This window comes from Arvicola amphibius, chromosome 5, assembly GCF_903992535.2.
Source record: "Arvicola amphibius chromosome 5, mArvAmp1.2, whole genome shotgun sequence".
Classification (NCBI taxonomy): domain Eukaryota; kingdom Metazoa; phylum Chordata; class Mammalia; order Rodentia; family Cricetidae; genus Arvicola; species Arvicola amphibius.
This window is the reverse complement of record NC_052051.1, coordinates 58592712-58607969: the sequence shown is the minus strand read 5'-3', so window position 1 is coordinate 58607969 and position 15258 is coordinate 58592712. Positions and strand designations below refer to the sequence as shown.

Here is a 15258-nt window from a genome sequence, read left to right as displayed (position 1 = left end):
TTGAGGATTTAGCCCAGGGCCTCAGGTATCCCTCACCCCCACCCCAGATACTCTACCACCCGGCTAGATCTTCGGTTTCTTTTAAATTTAAATTTTGAGAGAGAGAGAGAGAGAGAGAGAGAGAGAGAGAGAGAGAGAGAGAGAGAGAGAGAGAGAGAGAGAGAGAGAGAGAGAGAGAGTCTTGCTAAATCAACCAGACTGGCCTCGAACCGGTTCTGTAATCCAGGCAGACCTTGAACTTGTAATTCTCCTGCTTCATTTCCTCCCCCTCCTCCCTTTGGGGAATTGCCAGCCAGGCCCAGACTGATTTAAACTAGAGTGGGCAAAGCTAGTTAGTGAGAATACTTGGAGGACAGACTAGTACCAACACTCCCGCGGTCAGGTTCTTCACATCACAATCAAGTTCAAAATGGTAGGGGTAGAGACCTCAGCGCAGGCTCCACGCACTTCTCTTCCCCATCCGCACCAACTGCTCCTTCCTCGCTCGGAAGATGAACAGTCCTGCAGACGTGGCCGGAAGGCAGTTATATAAAGGAGCCTCACTGATCCACCGTATGGGCTTTTGGTGCACGGCTGGCTGGGTTAGCGCTCTCATTCCTTCCTCAAACATACCTTAGGCACTCCTATGTGCACAATACTGTTAGCACACTGGTGTGTACTCATCCGGAGAGCAGCAATTCTGAGGCTTCCTGGAAACCCTTGGCAGGAGAGTGTCGGTTTCCTTGGGAGGCTCTCCCTCTTTCTTCTCTGGAATTGTTCGGTCCCTCAAGGTGGCTGGAGCCGCAAGTTTCCTTCCCTGGAGGTCAAGTAAACTTGAGAACAAAGTGAGAAGCCTCGAGCACAACCGCCTGGAGGGAAGCGACAGGAACTTGGGAGCGCTTGGGATTCAGTCTCCCAGGCCATCTAGTACAGAGGCTGACTCCGTAGAGAAGAGATAAAAGAATTTATAGAGCCAGGAGTTCCTAGCCCTTCAGTCACAAAGATCCCAGGCTCCAGTCCTCAATCCTAGAAGGCTCCTATGCAAAAAAGACCTTTTGGGATGACTGCCTACATTGTCCTCTGACAATGCAAACGTGACAGCTGCCTATCCAACAATCGTTCCGCCTCCGTTCGGCGGAGTTCGTGCCACACTGGCATCTCCTGCGCTATAGTTATGCAACCTCACTCGCAGCGGGAGTTATTTCCTGTGCTGCTGGATGCGCCAGATTCATGTAACCCGCCTACCCCGGGCTTCAATGGAAGCCGTTCTCCATTAACAACCACTCGGGCTTTGAGAGATGAATGCCTTACATTGCATGCTGTTTGCGCAGCGAGAATCGCGCTGCGAGGTATTGAAATCAACTCTTTACACACACACACACACACACACACACACACACACACACACACACACACACACACACAGAGTCAGTCTCTCTCTCTCTCTCTCTCTCTCTCTCGTGCAAGCAGCAAGGGGACTGCAGCAATGCAACTAGAGGGACAGCAGGAGGAGCTCGCTTTGCAGTCCCGGCCTATAACCCCCACTAACTAGAGATGAACTCATGCCAGTTCCATTCTTTGCAAGGAAAACACAACACACGCGCGCGCGTGCACGCGCACTGAGCAGAACGGAGTGGCCTTCGGATTTCTTCCCCGAACACCCGGCGAAATGCCGCCTGCTTCCACAGACAACCTGGATAGTCCAGGCCGAGTAACGGGGAGTTGCGCGTCGCAACAATGCCAGTCCCGGAGCAGCTCTGCTCGGAGCTCCCACCCCCGCCCCCTTTCGCGGCGTGCCAAGAGTTTGGAGCGCGCGCACGCACACGCGCGCGGTGCAGCGGTATATCCCTCCGCCGCCCTCCTCGCCCCGCTCCCTCTGCCCGACAATTTGGGAAGCGAGGGGAGGAGGGAACTACTTTTTGGAAACTTGTTATGCTGCCCACGATCTCGAGCTGCAGTGATTCGCCTGCAGGCCGTGGCTTTTAGGTCTCTCCTCTCCCGCCCCGCCACCTCGCAGGAGGCCCCGCGCCGCCCGCTCGCAGCCGCGCCCCACGTCCGCCTTCCCGCCGGCTCCCGCGCGAGCCCCGCCGCCCCAGAAGTCGCGAGGGACTATTTCGCCTGCCTCTCCCGCGGGCGCCCCCGGTTCGCGCGGCGGAAGGAGCGGGCGGCGTGAGAGCTTCCGCCGCCCCCCTCGCGGCTCCCCTCTCGCGGGCGTGAGGAGCGGGCCCGCGGAGCTGCGCTGGTCTCGGCCCTGCTCGCCGCCGCTCGGCGCTGTGCCCTCGGGCTCGGACGGCCGCTTCGCACCCTGCCCGCCACCCCTAGCTGGAGCGCGTCTGAGGGGAGCCCCTGAGGGCCGACCGGGCGCGCCGCGCGGGCAGCCGGCGGCCAGGCGGGAGATGGTGCGCGGCACCTCGGCGGGACCGCGCCGCCGCCCGCAGCCAGCACTCGGCTGCCCCCCGCCGGCCCCCGTCACCCTCCTGTCGTCGCGCCCTTGAGAGAGCTAGCAGTACCGCCTCAGCCGCCGGCCGCGTCCCTTTCCAGCGCCTGCAGCAGCCCGCGCCGTCTCGACGTCGCACCCGGCCTCGGCGCAGCGAACCGCTGGGGTCGCCACGGCCGCGCTCGCTGCCGCCGCCCCCCTGTGGGGGTGGCCGGGCTGCCCGGCTCGCGGGGCGCCGTTCCCGGTGAGGCGTCCACCATGGTGAGGCCCCCGAGCCGCTGCCCGCGCGCCCCGCCGGCCGCCGCCGCTCGCCGCCCCTCGGTGCCGCCGCTGCCGCTGCTTCCCCGCCTGCTGTTGCTCCTCCATCTCCTGTGCGGATCACGGTGAGGGAAAGATGAGCGAGGAGACGGCGACTTCTGACAACGAGTAAGCGAGCCCTGGCTTGGGTGAGCCCCGTGGGCAGCCCCCTCCCCTAGTCCGTCCGGCCCGGGAGGTGATAGATGCCCGATGTGTCGGGCCGGGTTCTTTAGTGGCAGCACCCCCTTTCCAGCTTTGCGTTCGCCTCCCTGCTTGGGGAAAAGGCTCTCGAGTGCCGAGCAGAGGCGTTGTAGCCATCGGACGTCTCCGAGACCGAGTCATGTGGGTGGCTCAAAGTGGAGTAGAAACTACCCTTTGCCTGCCCTTCGCTCCTGCACACCTCCCATACCTTGACCATGCAGCCATCCTCCCTTCTCAGCTCTTTCGCTCGGAAACTAATGTGTGGGCGCACCTCCTGCCGCAAACTGCTCTTGAATCCTAATTCGATGACTCAGTGACTCTTAAATGCCGATTAAGCCTTCGCCCCCTGCCCCACTTTTTAAACTTCTGACCTATACTATTCTAGTTTTTTTTTTTAATGGTTAGGGAAACATTTTTAAGAATTAAAGAGGATTAAGGACACCTGGAGTGTGGGCGATGTTGAGCTTTTTTTTTAAACCTTTGCGAATATTGAACCCGTCTTCATCAAGAAAAATTAAGAATTTTGAGTGCTAGGGTCTGGCTTTCGTTTGTGATAAAGCCCCGTTTACATTGCCGAACGCGTTGGTGACTTCATCAGTGTCATCTCGAGCATTCCATGACTACGTTTTTTGCTTGTTTGAACTGTCCTTATGTTTTCGAAACGAAGCACTTAAATATTTTGCTTTTACATAGCAGCCACTTGGAGGAATAATGGTGCGGCAAGATTTTCCTGTTGAGCAGAGAGTTAATTTGGGGCAGAATATTGGCGTCTGTTTTTCTTGTAATTGAGTTCAAGTTTTGTTTGTTTCTGGAGGGTTCTGAAGAGTTAAATGAGGATGCATTCCTTTAAATAAAGTACATTCCTCAAGTCAGACCTCCTCCGGAAGGCTTCAGAGGCCAGTGCCGAAGCCCGCTTAACGTAAACTAGCTAGAAAAATGCCAAGCTGCGTTCTCCCCCCCCCCCTTCGAGAAGCACAGACTGAGGAGCGGGTGTGGAAGGAGGTGGATTGCTGCAGTCAGTGCAGTCTAGAAGCAGAAGTGGCCGCCATGTTCTCTCTTTTTGTGAATCGCCCTCATTTGCATAGCACACTTCATTCATAAAAAAAAAAATAATTAAACATCCATCACCTTGGACAATTTGAAAGGGTTTCCTAAGAAAAACATTCGAAGCTAGTTTCTCTTTATGTAGATTTTTGAGTTCAGGAAGTGAGGAGAATTAGAAGTTTTAGATTAAATTTTAGAACATACGCACACACAAACAACTACCCCAGTTCTCAGAATGTTGACACAGTTATGTGGGAAATATCAGTTCGGGGAGGTGCTGGGATCACGTGATCGCCTCCATTCATAAAATACCTGGCTGTCCATTCACAGTGCAGTACACTGTCACTGCCTTCCGCAGACTAGACCTATTTTGAGCGAGATCAAGACGCCTGTCTCAGATAGTACTGGGTTAGGAGAAAAACTGCGGAAATGCTGAAGGGAATGACGGGAACTTTTATTAGTATCTTGGAAGAAAGCAGCTGTGATAAAATCTTAAGATCTATTTTAGAGATGGGGAAAGATGTCTTACCAGTTTAGTAGTTTAGGGAGTAGTATTATTGCCTTGCTGCGGCTGAGAAAAAAATGGGATGTGGACTAGTGCAGGCATATAATAGATTGTTTCAAAACGGGCCTTTTTTGGGCACTCTAGTTAGTTGAAAGAGCAAGTAAGTGTGTGAGAGAGATCTCAGTGGATGGAACCTTTGTTGCACTAAAATGAAAAATATTTCCGATGGTTTTAATCCTCAAGATAGTGATGCTTTGAAATAACAATTTGGAAATTATTCATCCAGATTTTTAAATTTGTTCTTAGAAATACATCCTGCCTTATTAATACATTGCTCCCCAGGAACTTTGTAATATTAGTTTGGGTAGGAAAAGAGTAATCTATTTTAGCATGTATTACCCACTAAAAGGTTCTTCATAGGGCAATTTTTTTTAATGTTAGAAAATGCTAATCATTGCTGCTAGACCTGACATTGTTTACTTGTTAGCTCAGCCACAAAGTGGTTTTCTTGGAATGTCGATTTTAATCTGTTCATTTGTATATCTCATCTTTAACGTAGAAGGTGAAGTTTTGAAATGGAAATTCATTAATTGTAATCATACATTATGAAGAAGCAAGAGATATAGATATAGCAACGCCCACAAGGACTTAGGTATAGTTTAGAATGGGCCTTTATTATTTTTTCCTTTTTTCTTTAAACCATAGTTCATAGGGATTTAATTACAGTAGAATTTGTTCTTAACACTTTATTTTTCTTTGTTTTTAACTTTTTAATGAAGGTGAAAATACCAATTCCTTGAAGTGTTACCCTTTTAAAATTAATAGATAGCCATTGTGCTGAAATATAATAATGTTTTTTAGAATCCTCATTCTGAAAACCATTATTTGAATTTAGACTTTTTTAAACAGAGAGATAGCTAACTGAAGTGGTTTCATATCTAAACAAGAGTTAGTGGGAGATGTGCTAAGTAAAAGGCTTCCTGTAACAGTGACAGGTCAGATGAGGAAGTGAATGAGAATGGGATGGGTGGGAGACTTTCCCATTCATGTTTAAAAAACAAGGTGGCTCAACTGCTAAAGGCACTTTGCACCATTTAGCCTAGTGATCTGAGTTCTGGCACTTACATGGTGGAACCTGCTCCCAGAAGTTGTCCTCTGACCTAAAGTCACCTGTGTGCCCAACACAGTTACACTAATAAATGTAATAAAAGAATTTTTTAATCTGAGTTTTCAAAAGGCAGTAAATGTACTCTAGGGTAAACTACTTTATACCTCGAGTAAAGGAGCTGCCACACATCAAAAAATATTTCATTTTACAGAAATTGATACCCAGATATGTTTTTCATTTGCAGAAACTGATACTCCAGTAGATAAAGATGTACCATATTGTATATAATGAATTAGCCTTTTAAATAGAATTTTGAACACTTAAGGACATGTGATGTAATACCTAAGGGCCTTTGTAACTTGTGTTGAGTGACTACCATACTACATGCCCTTTGCCAGTTGGGCCAAAGTACTTGGAGGAGTGAAGTAGCTGAAAAACCAAGAATTTTGTTTCTTCTGCTTAAATAAGCCAGAACCATCTGCCATGTCAGTATACTAGGCTTTTTAATACCAAGTTGGGATTATAGTAATTTTAGAGGAGGTTAATTAGAATTGAGGTAAGTCTGGGTTAGAACCATTTCTCTTGCCAATGTACCTCACAGTGGGAGCATGTGAGTATATATGAATTTTATTTGTTGTGTGTGTGTGTGTGTGTATGTCTATGCATACATTATATACATCTATTTAGAAAGTATTCTAGAACCGAATGGAAAGAAACATTGGGAAGCTGTGTGACAGTTATTTAAGGAATGTATGTTTATGTAGATATTATGGACACATAATGTAAAATTTGCTTGGAGTTCGTTTGAGCTCAATGCTAGCTTACATGTTTCAACTTTATTCCTCCTATTTGATGCAGAGCTTTCTGGTCTTGGGTTTTCTGTTTTAAACTATATGCTATCATGCTCAAAATAATTTTTCAAAAAAGAAACTTGTGGAAATAATTTTACTCCAGAGACTTAATTGTGCCATGCTCTCCAACATTCTGTCCTCCTGTGTTGTGTACTAAATCCATACTTACAGTTAGATTTTTAAGGCATAATGTAATCATTTACTCATTTCTATGTCTGTTATCGCCCCTTCATAATGCTCATTTTATACTTTGAGTGTGTGTGATTTTATGCATTTGGGGTCATTTAATTTTAATTAGAAAATAGACTGAGCAATTATGGAAAAAATTATTATCTGTTTTTAAAAGATTTATTTATTATATACACAGTGTTCTATATGCCTGCAGGCCGGAAGATGGCACCAGATCTCATCTTCGATGGTTGTGAGCCACCATGTGGTTGCTGGGAGTTGAACTCAGGACCTTTGGAAGAGCAGCCAATGCTCTTAACCTCTGAGCTGTCTCTCCAGCTCTTATTGTTATCTTTTAAAGAAGATTTACCCTTTTATTTCCCAAGGCCAAAATTGACTTCCTTTTTGACATGTTAGATTTCCTCAAGTTCTAGAAATAATAGTTGGGACCTAAAACTATCCTAGGTACTTCTGGAGTAATCATTGTGTTGGCCTGTGAGCTATTCACTCTATCAACAAAACCGTAGTCATCTATCAGTTTCGAAGATTTGAAAATTTCTTCCTTTTGAGGTTTCTACATGGTGCCAAATAATGAGAAACTAGTTAGGAATAAAGAAGTTCATTGATGGGAAAGGGTAGAAATTATAGGCACCCTAATTGTATGCTGCTGCTGGTGACTGAGAAGTATTCGAGGAGAAAGACTGACAGACAACCTTGCTCTGATTAGGGTGACTTGAACTTGCCTAATAGGTCTCACTAATTGTTGGGAATGGTCATACAGAGAGGTCTGCATTTCTTCTCCAATCTTCTAGAAGAGTTGCATTTGGATTAAAACTGACAATTTGCAAAATAGTTTACCCACCCATGCAAAAACAAAAACCACTTCAGAGATGAGTAATTTATTTGCTGTGCTACTGTGAAATAACAAGGACTATGATATTTCGTTATGTAACTGCATGCATACTCCTTTACCTGTGAGTTTGATGATATTCATATATTGGATTTTTCACTTTCTGCCAAGCACTGAAAAATTCATTGTTTAAGAATTATGTAACGTGTTTATATACACTCTCTCATAGACAGACACTCTGACCGGAGTGGTGTTTCATAGTGGATACTTATGATAGGTTAATATATGTAAATAGTTTGCTATGTTTTAATTGTCTTTCTAGAATGTCACATTTAGTGGCTACTGTATATCCAATGTATGATATATTTTGATGTGTACCAATCTAATATTGTTGGAATGTGTTTGTTCTGGATTTTCCTTTTTCGAACAATATTGTTTGACCTTGAATTTTTTTCTTCATCAGTATCTGCTGTTTTTTCCTTGAGATGGTCACATTTTTAACTTTTTATTAAATTGCCATACACAAAACAAAAATTTAATAATATGAGACTACTTAGGCTTTGAAATGTCTGTCCATTTGTCTTTGAGAATTATATCAGTTTTAAAGCAGAGAATGAAATTTTGTTCAGACTGCCTTAATGTGCTGGGTGGTAAAGTAGAAATGGTTTGTTTAGAAAAAACAAAAAAATACGGTTTAGGGTATTTGGAATTTTTTTAAAATACTGCATTATAAATAGACTTAAAGTGATCATTCAAAAGTCATTTGCATATCTATTTAACTTTTAACTGTTTTATGCACTGTAGTATAATACAAAGAACATTTAACTTGAAATTGGGAGACATTTTTCTTGTGACTAGTTCTCTGGTCAAGGGTGAGTGATAGCCTCTCTGGGTCACACTTGATAACAGTTTGTGATTGAGGGAGTTTGAACTAAGCATTATGGGCCCTTTTTATGCTAATAGTGTATGATTTGTTCTAATGATATCATTTTGTAGACACACTACTTCACTTGATTTTGCTAATTTTATTATATTATTTTTGACATGTTTAAGTAATTGCTGCCTGAGCGTGGTAAAGTAAAAATGTGAATTTTGAATAAAAAGATAAAAATAGTTTGTGAAGCCGGGCGGTGGTGGCGCACACCTTTAATCCCAGCACTCAGGAGGCAGAGGCAGGCGGATCTCTGTGAGTTCGAGACCAGCCTGGTCTACAAGAGCTAGTTCCAGGACAGGCTCCAAAGCCACAGAGAAACCCTGTCTCGAAAAACCAAAAAAAAAAAAAAAAAAAAAAGTTTGTGAATAACTGATCTGTACATCAGAAAATTTTAAGCTGGGCTTACTAACCATTTTGTTGTCATTGGGAGATGAGGTCCCACTGTATATTTTAGCTTCTTAGATTCAACGAATTTGAACTACATCCAGCTAGTTGGGGATTATAAGGAGGTTAAGCATCCTACCCCGTTAACATATATTAGTTGGAAAGGTGAACAAAAGGCTACTTGGGCTTCAGTGCCAACTTGAAGAGTTCCATAAGGAACATATTAACATTATACTAGTCTCTAAGCTTTACTTAATGACCAAGAACACACCAGAAAGTCATTCTCACTTGATCATTTATCAAAACATGTTAATCTAACACATTTATTTAGTTTCAGAAGTTAACATGGGTAAAGTGTTGTTGTATTCTCTAGCATTTGGATATTGTTCTATGACCAGATTGGTATATGTAACTATACCCTTAACAGTTTAGAACTAGTCTTTAGGTCTATGAAATTTGTGTCTATGATAATTGGAATGAAAAAACATTTTTTTTTTTTAATTAGAGGGAGGCTATGTCTCATTATATAGCTCTGGTTGGCCTCCAATTCACAGAGATCTGCCTGCCTTTGCCTCTAACAAGCAAAATAATACTAATGTATCATGAACGTTTTCATTCATGTTCTGGGCAAAGATCAAGGAAAGAGTGGGCAAATACAGAACTGGTATTGGGAAGGACTAGTTCTGTATCATTTTTCCTTCATTAAACAACAACAACAACAACAAAAACTCACCTGTCTGTAGAAAGTATTTTTCTAGGGCCTGTTAAAACCTCTTTGAGTACATTGTGGAGGTACTGGTAGGTTTGATGCTATTCCCTCATTTAGGTGGGAAGGGCCATCTTTCTGACAGTTTATATCACTGTAAAGGGATCAGAAGTTTACTTTCATGGGAGAAGTGAGCTTTTTCAGTTTCAGTTATTTCAAGAGGTAAACACTTGCTTTGTAAGTTGTGATCCAGCTAAGATCTCTTACTGGTGAGAAAGATTTGCTAGCCAGAAGTGAACCCTTCTTGGTTTAATCTGTTAGAACTTTAATTGAACCAACCAAGAATTTGTCAGCTTATGAGTAGGCTGTCAGTTTTGGTCATGAGAACTAGCAAAAAGTTAATATATCATTAGTTCTGATATATAGCCTGCTATTCTGTGGTAATTTTAATTTGCTAATTCAGAAATAACTTCCTTGAATATATAACTATATATTTGGTTTAGGAATTAATTTGAAGTTTATTGATAAATTAAAGTGTTGAATAAGCATAAATCTAGAACTTAAAATGAGGCTTGTTTAACAACAACAAAACCCTAGGTAGAAGTCGAGAATATGTAACAAATAACCTTTAATCAATGCATCAAACCAAAATACTGGTCAACTTTGCATTTTAAAAAGAAAGAGAGTGAATGAAACAGGCTAACCTTTAACCACCCTTTGTTTTCCTTAGCAGATTTTTTCTAAGTCTTGATACTTCACAAGGGAGCAAACAGTTTTAGTGACCAAAACAGTTTACTGATGAGACACACATACTGTATTGCTTTGAGTCTGAACAACCTATATAATGTGTGCTTTCTGTTCTCCAGTGCATATCAAAGGAAAAGAATAGTTTGGTTTGTAATTACTGATTACCTTCATTCAGTTCATCCCATTCTTGTATTACTCTGCCTTAAATACATTTAGCTAATCAGGAATTATAAGGAAACCAATCCTAGCCAAGTTGGTGACCTGCAGGTGGATCTCTTAAGTTTGAGGCCAATGTGGTCTACATAGTGGGACCCTGTCTTCAAAAAAGGTAAAATGGATACTTTTAATTGACTTTGGTTTATGGGTAGGAGCAATTAATGTTGAAGAAAGATCTATTTTTTTAAAAAGCAAATGTAAAATCTTCAGACCTTTCATACACATAAGCTTCATGTGTATATAATTTTGTTTTTCTAGTGTAAATATAAAGTTATTGTTAAATTAGATTTTAATAAGAGGTCAAAAAGCAATAGAACTATTATTCACTCATACTTGATAATACACTTAATATAACGACTATTTTATATGCTTATGTTAATAGTTCTTACTTAAACTGTAATATACCATCATATAGTACCAAAAACTTACATAGCTATTTTCTCCTTAATGAATGGTAGATTCCCAGCTCCTTACTATTACAGATAACATTGCATGGTTGGTATACAGCTGGAATCCTTGCATTCAGAAGGCAGAGGCAAGAGGATTTTAAGTTGGCACAGCTTTGGCTGCATAGTAAATTCCAGGGCAGCATCTTTGCCTTTCTCTGTCCTCTTCCCTTTCATGGCACAGGTATGTGTATGTGAACGTGTGCTTTTGTGTTTGTGTGATGTGCATGTAGAGGGCAGAAAAGGATGTTTAGTATTCTGCTCTAGCACTCTTCAAATTATTCCTCTTTTTTTCTCATTGAACCCATTGAAGCTGTCAGGCAGCAAGCAAGCGCCAGGGATCCTTTCTGTCCTCCATAGTCCTGGGATTTTATATAATGTGGCTATACCGGCTTTTATGCAGTGCTAGGAATTTGAACTCAGATCCTCACGTTTGCAGAGCAAGCACTCTCATTCCCTGAGCCATCTCCTTAGTTCCTTAGTTTATTTTCCCAACATAATATTTTTATTGATTATTTGGGAATTTCACATAATGCATCCTGATCACACTCACTTCCCAGTCCTTCTATGTCCATCCATCTTGTTACCCTTGTGACCGCCAACAGAAAGAAGAAAAGAGAAAAAAAATATGCCAAGTCTAATTTGTGTTGTCCTCATTGGAGCCTGGTCAGACTCCCAGTGGCCAGTCCCTTAAAGAAAGCTGAGTCCTTCCCCACCCTCACTCCCGCCAGAAACCTCAAAGTTTGTGAAAGGATGATAATTGTCAAAGAACATATCTTTTAAAGATAATATTTTTTCTGTTGATTGTTTTTTGAGTGAAATTAGTCTCTAAATGTCTTAGATTCATTTTGTATTTTTAGTGCCACATGATTCCAAATACTCAATTAAATTATCACTAATATTTGAGGGATTGTTAGTTTATGTAGGAGCCAGCCAATGATAAGCTAAATATGAACAGATCACCCAAAGGAAGTTCTTTACTTTCAACCATTATCACCTGCCAGTGTAGGACTCAGTCATTGATAAGTTTTAATAGAGGCCTGAGTCTCAGTAGTTTACCCTGAAGCAATACCTGGCTGCAGGAAGAACCACAAACTGAGACTACCCAAGCACCACCCAAGAACAGACCATCCAAAGGAAATGCCTAAAGTTCCAACTCTTGTATTTAGGATCACCTGCCAGCACACTCACCAGGACACCCCTAGACAAATGGCAGCCAATCAGAGGTCCTGAACCTTAGAAACCCCTCACCCCCACATTTACTACTGCTGAGCTTGGGGCTCTCCATTTATTCCAATAGGTTGGACATACGGAGAGACTGAGTTTGCAAACTTGCATAAAATAAAGGCTCTTTGCTTTTACAAACAGGACTCGGTCTCCTTGTTGGTTTTTGGGGGACTTCATGGATTTGGGCATAACAGTTTATAGAACTGGGGCTATAGCTCAGTGGTACAGTGCTTGAGGAAGACACAGATTTTGGCTTCATAGCAGCTACTTGTTCTAGTAGATGTCATTGCTGTTAACTTTGCCCTTTTATAAAAGTGAGAAAACTGAGGCTTGGGAAAGTTTAGTCCCATAGCTGGTGAAAAAGGTCTCCGTGCTGGCAAAGCTGATGGCCTTAGGACAGAGGCAGGAGACTTTGGAATGTAGTGTGATTTCCTAGGGGGCTAAGTTTTAATATCATAGTTTTACTAGCCATTTCTGAATTTGACAGATCTGGAGCATTTCCAGTCTTTCATCACAGAAAAATATATTGATAACTGTATCGTATTCTTTTTCAATCTATTGAAAATTCTGCATTTTACTAAGAAAGCTTGAGGAAGAATAGCTTTTCTAAAATTTGTAGAAGTGTTACTGATAAGTAGGTAATTTTAGTTGTTTTGCAAAAAGGCATTAAACTAAGGTTAGTCCTTTTTAGTATGTGTTGAATGTTGATGTTTATAGATTATTTGCATTTCCTCTTAGTCAAAAGGTTAACCAGTGATTGCATTATATCTGTTTGTATGCTCATATAAATCTTTAGTCTATGGTAAACCAGCATAGTACACTTGGCTACATTAAGTGTCATTACCATAGACTTTTGATATGCATTGTCATTTACTAATGATTAAACTGTCCATGTTTTGGAACATACTTTGGAGATTATTCTTGACACCTAAAACAGAAAAGCTGATAAGGTAGTTAATGTCAAAACACATTTGTGGCATGCTGATCTAGCAAAAGGACAATTTGATTGGTAAGAAGGAAAAACCCTCTGGTGCCATTAGTTTGCCCTGGGATAGTTACTATTTATTGTGGGATGTTTTGATTGGACTGTGACTCTCCAGACTGTCAATAGATTTTTACCTTGAATTGGGGCAGAGCCAGCAACTAGCGGACCAGAATAAACCATAGAGAAGCCAGGAATTTGGAGAGAGAAGACCCACGGGAAGTAAAGGGCGGGGCTAGGGTTTGAGCTTCCTTTTGGTTCTGGAACAAGGGAAGAGTCTCTTGCCCTTCTAGCAGGTTTTCGCCACATCTGACTTCTGAGTCTTTGTTGGTAAATAGAACCTATATATTGTGGTTCTGGGAAGCCCACTAGGCCTTGTACTTAGTGCCTGTTGGGGCGCTGGCTGCTGGGCTGTGGTGTTGCAGACAATAATTAAAATATTAGTAGATGGATGTGTAATCACTAAGCTGACAGAAAAACATCAACTATTAAGTTTGGATTCTGTTTGGGGAAACAAAAAAGGGGTTATTTAACATGGAAAGTGGTTTTTTTTTTGTTGTTGTTGGGTCTCCTGTTGTACAGATACTTGAATTTCTCCTGTAGCAGGGAATGACCTTGAACTACTGATCCTTCCCTCTCTGTCTTCTGAATGATGTTGGGATTATATAGATACGAGACCTCACTCTTGGAGAGGTTTTAACTTTTACGAATATTTTATTCTAAAGTAAGCCCTAGTAGATTTTATCACTTTGATTAGTAGCTAACATGGATCAAATCAGATGTTTTAGTATGTGAGACATGCATTGTCTTGTTTTATTCTTTACCAAAGCAGGTTATACTTAACCCTCAGTCCTTGTTAGGTGTTCAGAACTGGATTAATCATTTATTGTTTCATACTGTTACTATTGGCACTTGTGTAGACTTCTGCAGTCCTATTTTTTAAATATTTGACTAATAACTGTCTAGAATATGATCACCACCTAGCATATTTAAACATTTTTAACATGCTGTTTTAAATTCATTGGTATTGCTATGTAATACTCCTTTTGTTAACACCCTGTGTTTTCTTTCCTGGGGCTATTTGAGTGTTTCCAAATATTTGCTGTCATGAATGTTCTTGTTTGTGTTCCTGGTACATATTTGCTAAGTGTTTTCTTGGGATAAATGTAGGAATATATTTGGGTTATAAAGTTAGAGTGACTTTTGAAGTCTATGAATCAATGCTCCCTCTAAAAACAACAACAAAAACTACCAAATTGTTCCTCCCCACAGTTCCAGTTTATTCTTCCACTCTTCTGTTTTCTTGAATATCAGATAATGCATTTCAGTAAAATGTCCTAGAGTGTTTACATGTGCTAGATACTGAATTGAGTTAGTGAATTAATTTACATATTTAATGAATTTATTTACTGCAACAGCCATATGGTGTAGGTATAGTTAAGTCCATTTTATAGATGAGGAAATTGAAGCCTGGTAAGGTAAGGCTGATAAATGATAATTGGGATTTAGACTTGGTTAGGTCAGCAAGCAGACTCTGGTTCCCTTCCTGTTATATTTTTCCTTTCTCCAAATTACTGAAGTTATATTTCCTGATCTCTTTGTCTCTTCACTTGCTTCCACTCATCTCTTGGCCTTTATGTATTCATGATAGTGAGTGCTGGTGGTTCATTCTGTTCTTATAGTAGTAAGCATTGTCTGATATGTAATCTTTTGAAAGCATACTTTTAGAATCACAGTTTCCCCAAATAATATAATGAGTAAGATTGCTCTGATTTCTAGCTCAGTGGTTTTGTTGTAATTTGACTTAGTCTCCTGTTCATTACATCATTAGTTTCAAGATTTGTTTTACTTTGCCTTTTTTAATTATAAAGTTGTGAAACAGTTGAGTAAGACTTACATTCTACTATATAATTCTATTTGCAGTTAATTACTTTTATGGACTAACTATTTAGATAACTGAAAGATCTGAAATGATTTACACATATATGCATAAAATTATAAAAGCCAACTGGGAGTCGACCTGAAATGCACTAACCCCCAGACAAGCTGTCTACACACCTGTAGCCGGGCTTCTTCATTAACATTCTTGGTTGTTCCTTTGAGGTTGGAGACGGTCATCTGTATGATATTCTGGGTGCACAGTCGATAATTGCAAATTGTATTGCTGTTTGTTTGC

General features: G+C 41.6%; 1 protein-coding gene across 2 annotated transcripts in view; it reads left to right on the top strand.

Annotated features, from left to right (window-relative positions):
• Positions 1 to 2685: 2685 nt before the first annotated feature.
• The window catches only part of Spred1 (sprouty related EVH1 domain containing 1), a 78551-nt gene continuing 65978 nt past the window's right edge, over positions 2686 to 15258 (top strand). The window contains exon 1 of one of the 2 annotated variants that reach the window (XM_038331599.2): positions 2686 to 2842. In XM_038331599.2, coding sequence (XP_038187527.1) covers positions 2811 to 2842 — 32 coding nt within the window. In that variant the 5' untranslated portion in view covers positions 2686 to 2810. Of the gene's footprint in view, positions 2863 to 15258 lie in introns of both variants that reach the window. The other variant, XM_038331600.2, reaches the window with a different exon arrangement.